This window comes from Orbicella faveolata, unplaced genomic scaffold (assembly GCF_042242905.1).
Source record: "Orbicella faveolata isolate gen_17 unplaced genomic scaffold, um_ofav_v1 contig_26, whole genome shotgun sequence".
In the NCBI taxonomy this organism is placed as follows: Eukaryota; Metazoa; Cnidaria; class Anthozoa; order Scleractinia; family Merulinidae; genus Orbicella; species Orbicella faveolata.
In genome coordinates, this window is record NW_028301554.1 from 481199 (window position 1) to 496096 (window position 14898).

A 14898-nucleotide genomic window follows, 5' to 3' on the forward strand; every position below is an offset into this window, starting at 1 on the left:
TAGTTATATCATTAGGGTTATGTTTTGATTGAAGGTTTGAACTTTGGGCTCGAGGATTTTGTTTGGGTGAAGAGATTTTAAAAATAAACAAGCTTTTTGAATCACAATCAGTGCGGAGCGCGGTTTATAAAGCTGCTTTGAAAAATCGGATATTGCCTGGTCTTGTGATATCCTCGTGTCTAGTTAGATTGGCTTTAAAACCAACCCGCTGACGCAGACAGGGAGGCCTTGAAATGAAAACCACGATATTTCGTCAAAGAGAAACTTCCAGGTTATAAAGAGCGCATGCATAATCACAATGGTTTTATCCAATAAGTCCTTTATCATTGACAACTCCTATGCAAAATTCGCGGTCTGGTTAGACATAAGGAAATGAGGGCATTTGTTGTTCTCGTGAACTGCTCTAATATGCGTTAACCAGGTCAAGGTATTTCGCCCTGAAGGAAAATCGTCTGAAGCGGCAATTTAAGAGCAAGACCATAGTTTAAGTTGCAAGAATTATTCCCGCAATGCTTAGAGTTTGTTCAGTGTCGTTCAGCAAGCTTGACAGAATCTGGAAAAATCTCTTGGGATTGACATTAAGCCATTAGACAAAGCCAGTAACCATCAGGTCATAAAGCTTTATTTAAAACTGGACTTCGTTTAGTAATTACACGCTGGATTGACCATTTCTATTGCTAAGCTTTCAGTCTTTGGCGAACCGCTAGGTCGTCAATCAAAGCATAGCCCGAGGCGAGGGCGCCCCAAAATAACTGCTCGCTGTGATCAGATCACATGCAGGTTTACAATAAAAAGAACATAAATACTATCTTAAATAGCAATTAAATAATCCATTGTGATGCACCAGTCCTAATGACTCTCTGGCTACTTTATTATTATTTTTATTATTCTGGTTACCTAGTTGCAGGAATATGTTCCTTTTGTCGTCGTCTCCATGCGTTTGAAAAATTTGTGCGATTAACTGTGAACTGTTGTTATGGAAAGCGTTAAACGTAATGCTGTCCTTCAAGAACGCTTCGATTTTGATTAAATTTATGAGCTTTGCCAGATGATGAATAGAATCCGAAAGCTTTAAGGACTTGTGAGATAAACCTTAAAACTTGCCAACAATTCTGCCCAACGGGTAAAGGGAATCTTCCAGCGGTTCTTTCGGTGACTTCAGTTTTAAAATCATGGATGTATTCCTGGTTTAAAACCACAACAAGGACGTCTTTCTATGATGTTTTCTCGGTGGTTCTGGTGAATATTAACAATTTACACGTACTATTTTCATAGATTATGAGAGCGTTTTAACTCCATCTGGACATTTGATAAGGTATCGATCAATCGAAGCTGTTTCTGTATTTGAAGGAGAGCATTACTTGTAATCATTGATTAAGTAGATAAGAAAAGCGATAACATAATGTATGACAGATTTGTGTGATTGTTAATGTGCCGCTTTGATTCTAAAACTTAGTTCTTCACAAGCTTATTTTCGGTTGGTCAGAATGTAACGTTTAAATAGAAGCTTAGAATCTCCCTTTTTGAATAATAAATCAATTGATACGTTATCTCTTGACATCTGATTATCTACGTTAGTAAGCTGAGTTCAGCTGAAAAAACTTGCATTAAGTAAATAAATCAATGCCTTGAAGGGAGTCGTTTAGAAAGAGAAAGTGTTTTAGCATTCGATTGGTTAGGAATGAAAATTTCTTCGAGTGCCCTCCTGTTGGAGTGAGGAGCTTCATTTGAGCTTAAACATGTGGAGATTTGTTCAGTAAATTGCTTTTACCTGAAAATTACGTCTGGATCTTAGTTGTGTACAAGACTAGTTCTTCAATATATACAGAGTTTTGAACATTAATCATCTCCCAGTTTGCACAACTTTAAGTGTGAAACAACTGGTTACAAACGACATGATATTTTTTCGAATAATTGTCATGTACAAGGTTGTGAGAAAAAAACAAATACATTTGAGTCTTAACTTGACAATGAAAATTCAACATGAGCATCATTTCTTTTCAAAAAAAAAATATTGTGAACTGGTGCTTGGAGTTTGACTGAATTTTGCTTTCTATAATGCGAAAAAAAAACATCAATAGACGGTCATGGGATTTTTGTTTCTCTTCCTTAAGTAGAAAAGGAATGTTCAACTAAGCATGTTAGCATTGTTGAATTCATAACATTGATGTGATCACCATATACACTCTAAGCTCGTATTTCCGACCGATTAGTCTCTTCTAATTTCCAATCCAACATTTTCTGCTCGTTTTTAAGTATCTGTTTTGTCTAGCATGACGTGATTTACAAACTAGCATCAAATATTTACGCTCATTTTCACTGCGAATGACTTTTTATGATTGATAGGCGTCAAACTTTCTGTGACTTCAGCTTGGTTTGAAATTACAATCTTTCGCGTTTGTTTAAGCCTGCTGATTATACAGGAACAAATCTTGTGGAGTCTTGAACTAGAATGTTGTTGTTGTATTTTGACTTCTTTGCGTTTTGCAGTCAAAGATTGTAACTTTTGAGAATAGTTTTGACATTGTTGACCAATACTCTTGCTTTGTCCGAATTCTGACACAAACCTGACATATATCAAAGAAGTAAATGTGAATTACGACGTCCAATGTTTTTAATACTAGTATGCAGTACCGAGTTAACAAGTTTTATGTATAAAGATGTATCTGAAGTTTTGATAAAGTATCCTATATAATTCTGCTGGAGCATTTTTGAGTTTGCAATATTCGTGTCATTAGTTCAAAAGTATTAACAAGAAATTTACAAGGAGGTTCTGAATTTTAATTCAGGTCGGTTCTTAAGCGAACGATTCTATGAAGAAAAGTCTAGCTTCTGTAAAACAAAATAGGCGTATTTCAGTGGGGTATGAACAAGGTGAACCTCTAATAGCATCAACTGAAGGAAAGCAATGCCCTAATTTATCATATTTAAAAATTTCTTAATTGTAAGTATATTGAACTAATAATGTCATGAAATGTCCGCTGTTCGTCCTTGCCCCTTGTTACGCCTCCACATAGTAACAGTAACTGTCTCACTATTGAAGCAATGATACTGAGTCCTCTACTTATCTATATGTGAACGCTGCCTTGTGTTCGAGGGCTTTTCGTCTTAACGACGCTATACTGGACCCACGCCACAACTCCCCACCATTGGGAATACTGCATTGTATATCTTGCAGAGATGGTGAAGAAGAAATGGGCATTTCCCTCGTGCCGACAAATGGCTGTTGAAAGGTTTGCTGGGCTGGTGGGTTGGCTTGTTGTTGGATGGACATGCTGAGATGTGACCTAGGCATGGAAGCCTGGTGCGAGTATGATTGTGGAAGAACCTCGTGTCCAGTCTGCGCGAATGGGTGGTGCGGAGGCGAGAGTGGTAGGGATGGAGTAGTGACTGGAGCCATTGTTGGCATTGCTGTGCCCATTGTGGTGGGCCATCGGTGATCGTTATGGAAGGTACACAGGGAGTCTCCTATGGGGCTTGGGTTGTATGCCTGTGCCATATGAGACGGAAGAATCGGAGCGGGAGGACGGAGAATAGCAGCCGTCTTCTTGCGTTTCTTCCATTTCGCGCGACGATTTTGGAACCATACCTGTTAACGAAAGAAACATTTAAGGTCTCCGCTCAGTTATAAACACTGCAATAAACGTAGATCCGTTTCAAAATGTAGGTTTCTAGTATACAAGTAATTCTACATCTCGAAATGATTAAAGATGCCAAATTTTCATATGCTTTCCATTTACGCTGTGTTTTATCTAGAAGGAAACAGACGGTGTTCTGTCGTGCTACACCTATTAATTGTACACTTTAGCTTTTTGTCACAAGTTATTCATTCTACTAATTATAAAACAACTCCAAAAATTAAGAACTGAGGCTGTACTGTAATGATAACGGTGTAATAAAAATTTATTGAGACATAAGATATGGATTACTTTGCTACTGGTCTGTCCCCCAAATTCATAGCTCAGGTGGATAAGGTATTTGCTCTGATCTAGCACCACACAGATTATGGGCTCTCTGAATCAGTTGCTGTAGTAGATTGTCATTCCTTAACTGAGATCCTTTACGCTTGCAAAAAAACCCATTTATTAGGCTAACAAACATTCCACTCCACATGCTGTAAGCTCAGGTTTTCAATTGTATTTCTGCTCTGCGCTGTTTGTCTATCTTTTTTGTCCACTAAGACGTGCATATTTTGAACTTGTAGGCACAGTAGTTATAAATTTATAAATTTATAAATTTATGACACGCGTGTTACTGGCATCTATCTTTTTTTTTCGTTCGAGTGCTTCTTGCTTTTCATTTCTCAAAGTATTTCTTGCCAGGCCCTTCCTTTAAGCGTCGGTTCGGCCCATTTGCTAATCATAAGAATTTAGATAACGAATTTAAATATTATTTTTTCCTGAAAAGCAGTATTTTCTTTTCTACTCTGAGCTAAACTAGAACTTGCCAATTAAATCGAATGAAGACTGTCAAAACTATTTCTAGTTGAGAACAATTAATATTTGCCTCTTTTTTGTAAATGCTTGTTGGTGACCGAAGTGAAAGCATAAAAGCAATGGATGATATGAACTCCATTTAAAATAATTAGTATATTCAGATTTGATGATAAATGATTACATTAGGAAAACATATTTCAATTAAGATTAAACTGCCGAAATAGTCGATAAGGCAACGTTAACTAGATAAAAAATATCTTAGCGAAGTTGATATCGAAAAAAAGTTAAGGTATAAAGATCCGATTGGAGCTCTTTCCTATGGCAATAACAGCAGTCTTAAGTGTAATTGTTTTGTCGTGCGAAATTGTTTTGAAAAAGTATAAATTTAATAAAAACACGGACTCAAAACCAAGCCTTTTGAAACGAGCCAATCTATGTGGAAATTAAGATTGTTAATTGCCTTTTGAATACCCAGGATATGGAGCAATTGTTGCGGATAGTTAACCTCTGGTAGCGAAATCAAATTGGTGTTTTCCTTTTCCGAGAAGGTCCTGCCTAGGAGAGGAAACCAGGGCTGCCAAAATTTGTGCCTACAAAGCTGTTTAAACACCAGAGTGAAGTTTTTAATTAATCTTCGTCGCGGCCTTGTCGGAAAATGATTATATCGATTTACACACAATTATTCCGTATTTTGCGAGAAGTCACTTGAAATTTAACAAGCTTGAGAATTACGGCAAACTAAACATTGTTTAGCTTTTTGATGTTCAAACAGCGTCGAAACAAATATTGGAGTCTTACAACTACGAACAAAATCTCAGACATTACGTCTTTCTTAAGAAATAGTGTTTCTATCCTGTGTTGAATATAACTTAAACAGAAGTATAGTTAACTTTTATTTCGCCGACAAATCGTGGTTGTTTAGTTTTGTGTGCAAACAAGAAAAATGCTAATTTTGATAAAGTTTGTATTGGCCCTAACCAGCAAAAATAAGAAAGCAAAATACTTGAATTAGAAGGAAAAATTGCTTACCTTGATAACAAAAACTCACGTCTGAGGAATTCGAAAAAGCATGTTAAATGTTAACATTTTCTATCAATAAAACAAGACTCCAATTTGGCGATAAAGAAAATTAATGTCAGCGCAAGTTAACAACTAAAATGATACTTTTGTTTGAACAGAGCAAAGAAGCACATGCAGAACTAAACTCAGAGCCTTTCCTCAGTTATAATAAATAATTCTTGAGTATCGATTTAAAAAGCTATTTTAGCCCAACCGCAAGGCAAGAAATGATGAACTAAGGAGAGCAGATGCACGTCTACGCCAACGAAAAACACTTCGGAAGTTTTCACATATTTCTCAGACTCGCAGCTGCTGTTTGAATAGGGGAAATCAAAGATTTCTCAGAAAACTTTGTTTCTGAACGAATGTAGCAAATTTCGCTGTGATCTTGACAAAGATTAATGCTGTGATAAGTGATCTTATGCTGGTACCCGTTTCTCAGTAACAAAGTGTCACCGGCTGCTAGTCTTCATACGTAGGCCAAAGCATATGCTACACATATTGAATTTCCCTTAGATATTTTCTAAATAAAAACTTATCCTCTCGCATTCTGTTGCTCAAATTTCGTCAGAGTGTAAGGCCAAGAGAGGAGGAACGAGCAATATTCCTGTATCCTTATGCATTTTAAGGTAATTGTTCAAGCGTCTAAAGAAATGAGTCTCTTATCTTTCGAGCACGAAATATGGTTCTGCTGGCCTCTGTGGGTCGAGTAAAACACAGCTTTTACTTCAGTTAAGTGCAACATATAGCATTAAAATGTTTATGTTCCTCTACATGTCTTGGACGCTTTTTTTCTTCGCAGGGTTAAGGTGGATAACTTTCTAAATGTATTATACAATCCCTTTGAGTAAATGGTTGTTTGATGGCGAAGAAATCTGTACTTATTTTCCATCTTTGTATTTCTAGAGTATACACTCTGTACTTTTCCCACCTCTTTTAATATCTCGCCCATTTGTTATTGGTTTTAGAATTTCGTTTACCACAGATTTGCCATAATCAAAGTTGTCTTTTGCCGACAAAGGAAGCTTCTGTTTAATAACCTTTACTGAATATATAGTAACATTCTTGCTGGTGAGGCCGGCTACTTTCTCACCAGCTCCAATCTTTGATAAATACCGCTCCTAGCCCTTTCACCTACAGTAGTTAATAAAGCAAAAGCCGAATTAACAGACTTGAACAAGCTTCAGCGTAGCAGCCCATTTGACAAGCAGACAACCATGAAAGTCTTACATTTCCTTGACAACGGTACAGTGGCTAAGTTCTCTTTATCCTCTTTGCAGTTTCGGTTATTGCTAGAAAAAGGAAACGCAAACAAAAGACTTGATGTTTTCATTTTACACTTTGATCAACCCGGCGTAACCTATCGATGCCTCTAAAGCAAACACAGGTCCTTGCCGCCAATGTGCCGACCGCTATAGAATGTTTTGTACAATGGTTCAGAAAATATCCCGGTAAATAAGTCTTGGTATTGCCTCGGTGTGCAATACCGCCGCGTGTCTAACTTGTCGCAATACATCAAATCCCTATAGCACGACTGCAGCGCGCAAAACCGCGACGATATTTTTCGTGTGCAAAGTTTTGTGTCAACAGAAGTTTAACTTAAACTAAGTGCAGGCGTCAGAATTAAATGAAATGTGATTTTTAAGTTACATTTAATGCCTCTGGTCGCATTTCCTTGCAATTTGCGATTAATTGAAGTTGTACACGAACGTTTAGAAGCTTGAGTTAAATTGTTTTGGTTTTTTCTTTCGCGGGGCTGGGGTCGTCCATGTTTATCTACCTCTCATAGCAAGAAGCATCGGTTTGACACGCCTAAAAATTTGCCACCCGTGGCGCTGGCTAATGTTTTCAATTTGCTACGATTTGTTCGAAACAATCTGCTAACCTTATAAGTACAAGAAGCTATTTCTTCTCAATAACACGTATACATTAAAATGCTTGGTGTTCAAACACAGACTCCATTTAATCAGAGCGTAACATATTGGCGCTCGTGAGTGAGAGTGACACACTATTAATGGAATTCCTTTCTAAAGCCAAAAACGAAAAAATCTGTTCCACTTAAAAGAGAACGGTTAAATGTCAGGTGCAAATGTATATGTAGTGACTTTTTGATTTATAAGTCGTTGAGTAAGAGACGAAAATAGCATAATTGTGGTCAAAAGCCTGGTTCTTTTGTGATCTTAATCATTTAGTTTCTCGGAACAATCACGTACGACAATAAGAATAACTAAACTCGATACGAACTCTACTTTTGTCATAATTATCTTTAATTTTATTACTCGCTGCAGTAACTGCAAGCAATATAAACGGAAGTAAAGTCTTGTGCATGTTGTCTTAGTCAAAGCCTACCACTGACGAATCACGAGCATTGCTTGGTTGTAGTTTAATATTGCCAAGTTATTAAAAGGCAATATTTTCTGCTGTAGAATGTACAGCAGAATAGCGGATTGTGAACCATGCCAAATATTTCTTCTAAGTAAACAGGGTCTGATACCGAGCCCCGTTTAATTCTAAGGCGGTTTTGAGGTAATCCACTTCTTAACTTCGCTTTCCTTTATAAGAACGCGGCCAAGAACATGGTGAAATGAAAAACGTAATTACTGCAGAGCCAAGCCTACCCGCTTTATAGCTATTCTAATTATGTTCAAAAACACCGGTCGCTGCTTTGTCTTTCAAATCACGCTTTTCTCTAAAGCAGCTCGGTCCAGCGTACGAGACCGCTCCACTTCAGAAGCCATTGTCTTTCTTGAAATCTCGTTCGACGCGATCAAGAGCCACCTTAAAACTCCACAAACCGAGCTTGAAAACCTTCATCAGCTCCAGGGGAGAATTTAATATCTTCCATGTGACTTTTCAAATTCACGTATTACAAGCGTAGATATTCTAAACAGTCTGTAAGGAGTATTTTCTTGGTTCATTGAAGATATGGCGTTATTTACAAAATCGCACCAAAGATGACTTCACCGCAGATGGTGATAACGCTCTACGCGCATCGAAGACGAAAACCACGTTGTATTTCTAGAACGAATTTTCTAAACTATAGTAAGAATTTCAGCTGTCTGCGATCAAAGCACAAAATGTATTGAAACAGGTGTTTAGAGGCGAGCTGCAGCTAATTTCCATCGTTTAATATCGATTCTTTGATAACCGAAATTTGACATGCTTCGGCACTCTAATGGAGTATCCAGAACAGCGAACGAGAGAGCTCCCAATTAAACTGATCTAAAGCTAAAGAAAGAAAAGTAGGCTCTCGATTCTGGTTAAAACTTAAAAGCAATTATTTTTGGCTGGTGTAAACACGCTTCGCTTGACAATTGCAACACACTGTTAGGAGATAATAGCTTCCCTTTCTGCGTGTCTATTATTCACTTGCACTTCTTAGTCATAATAGCTCAGATAACTTTTAAAAATCACGAGAGACCTTTTCCGTTTAGGCTTCCTTCATTAGAATTTCCAATGGGTTTATTTTGGCCATTGCTATTGAATGTGTTTTTAATAATCTATTCATTGTGTACATTCAGAAATGTGCGGTCTGCCTTCTTTATAGGACTTCTGCCACGCCAACGGTTAAAATCCCCGAAAATAAGAGATGATAGAATAAATATACGGCTTTTAAACGCATATATGTTATGACACAAAGTATTGTTATCTTCAGTAAATTTAGCCGCAAGGAACGTGCCATTTCTCGTTCGCTTAAGACCGCCGGTTAAGCGTATCTCAAAACAAAAACCAAATTAATACCACAAAGGCAAGTCTTGTTGTGTTCGCGATAAAAATAATAAATCGTCCTCGCAGCAATAAAATTTGATTTCTTCCCGCAAATATTGCGCGTTTTCTGACATAATGTCCTGGGACAGTTTCTTTGAAGTGAAAGGTTTGTACAAGTCTTTCCGCAGTGTGAAAGTGATTAGGGAGAAAAGTATACAAATATATCATTATAGCCGGAAAAAAATTGGTGGCGACGTAAACGATTTTATCATTTAGCAGAAATCAGATACTAAACTCTAACTAGTCTGCCTACCTTGTACGACTGACTTTCGAGCAAAAGTGGCAAATATTAAGAGCTATTTATACGAAGCGAGCGTTTTTGTTTTCCATCGCAAAACAAACCGTTACATAAACTTCATTATACCAAAAGATCCTTAAACTGCTATTTTTCTCCCATTGATATCGAGTTAATCATAAATAGCCGGTATTTAAGTCTTGTACCTGAACTCTCGACTCGGTGAGACCAATTCGCGCTGCAAGGTCTTCTCGCATGAACACGTCTGGATAGTGTGTGCGAGCGAAGCATCTCTCAAGCTCGTTGAGCTGAGCTGGTGTGAAGCGAGTGCGATGTCGCTTCTGTTTGACGCCTTGGCTATCACTAGCTTTTCTATCTTCATCATCGATAGAAACAGTATCGATCTTCCTATGCTCGGTTGGGGAGCTTTTACCGTCCACACAACCGTTCTTGGTGCTATCTGTTGAGACAGATATAAAGTGAATTAAATTACAACGAGCTCTCACTCAAGTCATTAGAAAATTTATTTTTTATAAAGCTGGGTTAATGTGAATGATGACCAGAAAATTTTCGACGATTTGTTACCCTAACAAGATAGCCCCTACCTGAATCCTGATCGTTTAGCTCGCCGTTGTGATTGAGTATTCCCACGATCGAGTGCTCCAAACTTGGCACTAATTCCAGCAAAGAAGTTGTATGATCTTCGCGGTGATCCATGGCAGGCCCTCTGACCGGACCGTGCGCGTCGTTCGATGGCTCCATTACTAATCTTCTGCGATTCTGCCAAACTTTCGGCCTTCTTTGTAGAGTGCTTATTACCTCGGATTTAATATCTATAGCCGCGGCCGTCCAATCAGAGCGCGCCGTGGCGCTATTTTCTAATAAAATTATGTCAGGTGTCACCACCGGATCAGAAAGCATGTAAGCAAATCACTCTATATTAATATTTAATTGTGCTAATTGAACATGAGAGCATGGCAAATTAAGCGCCCGTAATATAATTTTTTCGCTTTTCAGTGCGCAATCTTCTATCGGCTCTCAGCGCGTTCCGAACTCGATGGCGCGTAATTACGATGAGTTTTCAAGCACGTTTCGCTGACGGGTTCGCTTCTATCGCGGCTCTTGCCATGTAGCGCTCACAGTAATTCTCTTAATTAAGGAGCATTTGTTTGTGATGAAGTATTTTGGCTTTCAAATAATTGATCAAATAGGCCGTGATTAGACGAAACTGAATCGTCATTAACGTGATTAATAAAATATTAATTGTTAATTAAATCGATAGCACTTGCTTTCATCAGCTCCAGGCTTTCGTGGGGCACGAAAGATGAAGTTCGACATCTTGGCGTCGAATTTAATGTAATTTTTCTTTGGTTTTTGGGATCAAGCGTGATTGTGAGGTCGTATAGCTCTGGGCAAGGCATTTATTGATACGGTTTCCTCTTCCGTGAATATTTCCACGAAACACGCGGGAGGCAGACCCACACTTCCCCCTTAAAAAAGAATCCTGTAGCGTTACCAGGCATGTACAAAAACACGGCTCGTGCCGTGCTAAAGAAACTCCTTGATCTTTGACAAACCCCTTTGTATTCATTCACTGTGTATGACTGTTTCATCGTTTTCCTAATTACTCAAACATGTTTAGCTTACAGCTTTTGTTCTTTAAAGAAAACTAACATTTTCGTATGGTTTTTAAATAATTACCGGCCGGCATGCGATCGCTGAAGGGTTTTTATGTGGCATTTAACCCCATGCCACCTACATGGCAAGATTCATGACATGAGGAATAAACTACTTTTTAACATTTTGCAGTCGCAAATATCGATTGGCAGCCTAATCAGCCCAAAGTATTGATTTGATTGTTACTCCAAAACAACTTTGAAAAACGTTCGCACATCATTTGCAATGAAAAGGAAGTGCCTTAATCACGGACGACAACTTTGCTTGCAATAACACAAAGGGTTTAATGGTCCGGAGAAAAGCTTAAGAGATACCAATAACTTTGGCTCGTGAGAGAGGAAATCCTTGTACAAACTCAGCCCAACGTGTATGCGCTTCTTTTATGCTTGATAAACAGAAAGTACAAAAATAAGATGTTCCCTCGGACAGCTGCAAAGACGCCGAGATGATTACCTTGAAATTAATAAAATTTTCTAAATTGCACCATTAACATTTTTACATGGTTATTATTTCCATGGCCTCAATGAATTCTGCAAATGTCTGCTCTGGGGGTGAAATGTTGAATTTTTTTCCTGCAATCGCGAGAGACTTGGCGACTTTTGATGGTTATATTACTTTTTTCACTATGCTTATTGAAATCTCTGATAAACATTACATTGTTTTTCTTTGCGCAGAAATAGAAATCTCCTATACTAATTCGCCAAATGAATCTTTAGAAAACTAATTTATCTGTAAATTCGAGACGATATCCGAAAGAGATAAGATAATGTGTCTAATTTGGTTTCTCGTGAATTTAAGAAATCTTTTTTAGACAGGTATAGTTCCTGAAGGTTTACAAATATGCTGAAAGTTTCAATATAACGGCTGAATTCGCTTCATTTTCCAATTGATTCTATTTTTCACCTGTATAGATACCCAACCAGCAAAACGAACCAAGATAGAAATCAAGTCATCTGAATATTAAAATACAATAATTTTTAGTAAACGAGAGAAGAAGTTCTTGGCATTGTATTAAAAGAAAGCGAACAAATTTTAAATACCAATCGCTGCGCACGAAAGCCAAATCAATTTGCCTTTAATTAAAAGAAGTTTCAATTAGTTCAGAACTTGTCAGTATTTCAATATTTTTTTAGCCTAAGGTGTTATGACCGAAGCACTGACTCAAGAGAAATATTCATTTTATGTTACTTATTTGGGGTTGAGGCTTTGATTAATTATTAATTACAACGAAATTTACTGATTAGAATGTGTTCGTACAAAGAGCATAATAAAACCGCGTGCTTCAAGGAACAGTAATGAAAAAGAACTTTTAATGCTAAAGATATCGCAAGCGTTTTGCACAATGAAAATACGACATTTTTAATGTAATTACTTACTTTGTTAAAAAAAAACAAAATACACTCCGAAGTTTTACTTTGGAGGTTAGTGACTCTCAAAATATGCTAGTTATCGTTGCAAGTTAATTGGTGCAAATCGCGCTGTACAAAGATCCTAAAGTGATGTTGGTTTATTTGCCTTCTCATAAGCGTCTCCATGTGACATTTCGCGACTACATATGACCGCTTAAATCTGCTATTTGAGTAGTTCCGATCCATTGTTCCGACCTCAAACCAGCACTTTTAATATCACAAACACGGTGAAGTGTCTTTTGTTGACTAGAAAACAATTTGATATTTAAATAAGAAAACTCTTGGTATATGATATCGAGAGAGCAGTTACTCGCGGTGGCCATGTTTGAAATTTCAGTTTTTTTTGTCGTCTGCCTGCACTGAAAATTGTCTGGGCAAAAACACGATTTCTTTTTTCGTGCAACGTGTCGTCTTTGTGTTTGTTGTTTTCATGGCATTAGACTTTCTGTATACTTAGCGCCCGAGTGGATTATCATTTAAATATAATTAATCTCCAAAGAAAGAAGGCGATGCGGTTCAGTGTAAAATGATTGAAATTCTCTTCGCGATGCTTCTAGCATTCGTGACTAAACCTCGCGCTATAAACCGATTTTCCCGCCAAAACAATATTGTTATTGCAACCCCCTTCCGCCTACACCTAACGCTGGTATACTGGCTGAATAAAGTGGCTACATTTTGACTTTTGAGCCTACGGCAAAAATCTTTGCGCCAAAGTCACAATAGATATTCATAAATAATCTCTGGGACTTTTCAGACTTCAGTTGTTCGCATACAAAATCCCAGAGCAAACATACTAAGCTTTTCCACGAAGCTGGTTGACTCACCTGAATTTTGAATATAGCATCGAACCCGCTTCACACAACAGAAAACACAGCCCAGGTTTGAAAACATTGAGCGAGTCTTAATGCTCGAAGAATGCTAAGCTTTCTAAGCGTCACATCTGAAACTGATAGCAATTCACTTGTCAGCGAAACTTAAATCTAATATTGTTCTTGCAGGCCTTGTTTCTCTTTTTTAATATATTAAATTTAGCATTCATACTGATTCGACTATTACAGTAGTCTATTCATTTTCAGACCCTTAAAAACCAATATGTCTGATACACATTAAGCAATTTCTTTTAAAAACTTCATGGCGTACTCTAAACTGCTTTATAGTCTTTTATGAGAACACAAAACGAAAGCTGTATGATTGAGTTAAATAAATTAAATTTTCTTAAAGAAGATCTCTTGTCTCCATCACAAGATGGGGCCTCCATTTCTTAGTGTATCGTTGTCAGTTCTCAGTTTCTGTCTCGGCCAAGAGTGGCTTATTGGCGCAGAAAGAGAAAGAAGAAACAAAACTCGTTTTCCTTCATATATCAACCGCGAGCTAAAAGGCATCGCTAAAGTGCTCGTGAAATCAGCCGGTCGTGAATGTACAGAATAATCCAGAAATTAGACGAAGCACTGATTATGACAATCTTTAAATCAACCTTTGCTCCTAATGGACTCAAATTCCGTAAACTGTGCTGAACAAGATCCATTTCGCGGTTAATCATCGGATATATACATGCCTTGCTTTAATTTTTGTCTATTTTTTTCATTTCATCGTTTATGAATATATAGAACGGGTGGTAAAACAGACACTATTAAGCCCAAGTATATACAGTGTACTTAAGATGGCGAGTAGCGTTCGATGAGAGTAAGGGCTGTCTTATTGCTTCAGATAGCGGAGTCCATCTATTGCTATGTGGCTATTCCTCCTGTATGAAGAAAACAAGGTCAGTTGGAGAATGCAGCGACGGTGGAGTGAAGAACTCGGGATTTGACGAATTTAATCGAGAAGGTCATCTCTTTTTTCAGGTAGGATCATGGCGAAACAAGCTTTGTTACAGCTATTATTTTCTTGGTAAGCTCAAGTTAGAAAAAGTAGAATTATTTATGAATATCCATTGTAGTTGTCGCGCAACTTTTCTGATACCTAAATCCTAAGTTATTACATTGGTATGCTGATTATCGCCGATTCTTTCAGTTCCTATATCTTTCTTATCTAAAAACTACAACAAAATATTAACTATAAGATTCGTTGCAAATTAGGCCACCAATTTTACAAAGTTTAAACTGAGTAGTGTTATCTCAAAGGTTCTTCAATGGATGAAAATTTAAAGGAAATAAATCCAAAATGTTTGATACTGAGCTTATGTCGAAATTTTTGTGTTCGCGGTTAAAGAATGCCTTTAGAGGTAAAACTCTTTTGGTGGCCGATCTATCAAAAAATCGTCCTAAAACAGCAGACTGTTGGCGGAAATTTTAATGGTGAGTAGGCGAAGGGA

At 37.5% G+C, this 14898-nt stretch overlaps 1 protein-coding gene across 1 annotated transcript; it reads right to left on the reverse strand.

Annotated features, from left to right (window-relative positions):
* Positions 1–606: 606 nt before the first annotated feature.
* Positions 607–10434, reverse strand: LOC110068814 (homeobox protein orthopedia-like). The gene is made up of 3 exons (XM_020776222.2): positions 10104–10434; positions 9705–9958; positions 607–3589 (listed from the first exon to the last, which is right to left on the reverse strand). The coding sequence occupies exons 1-3, from the start codon at positions 10417–10419 to the stop codon at positions 3065–3067; spliced, it is 1095 nt and encodes a 364-aa protein (XP_020631881.2). The 5' UTR covers positions 10420–10434; the 3' UTR covers positions 607–3064.
* Between the last annotated feature and the right edge of the window lie 4464 nt (positions 10435–14898).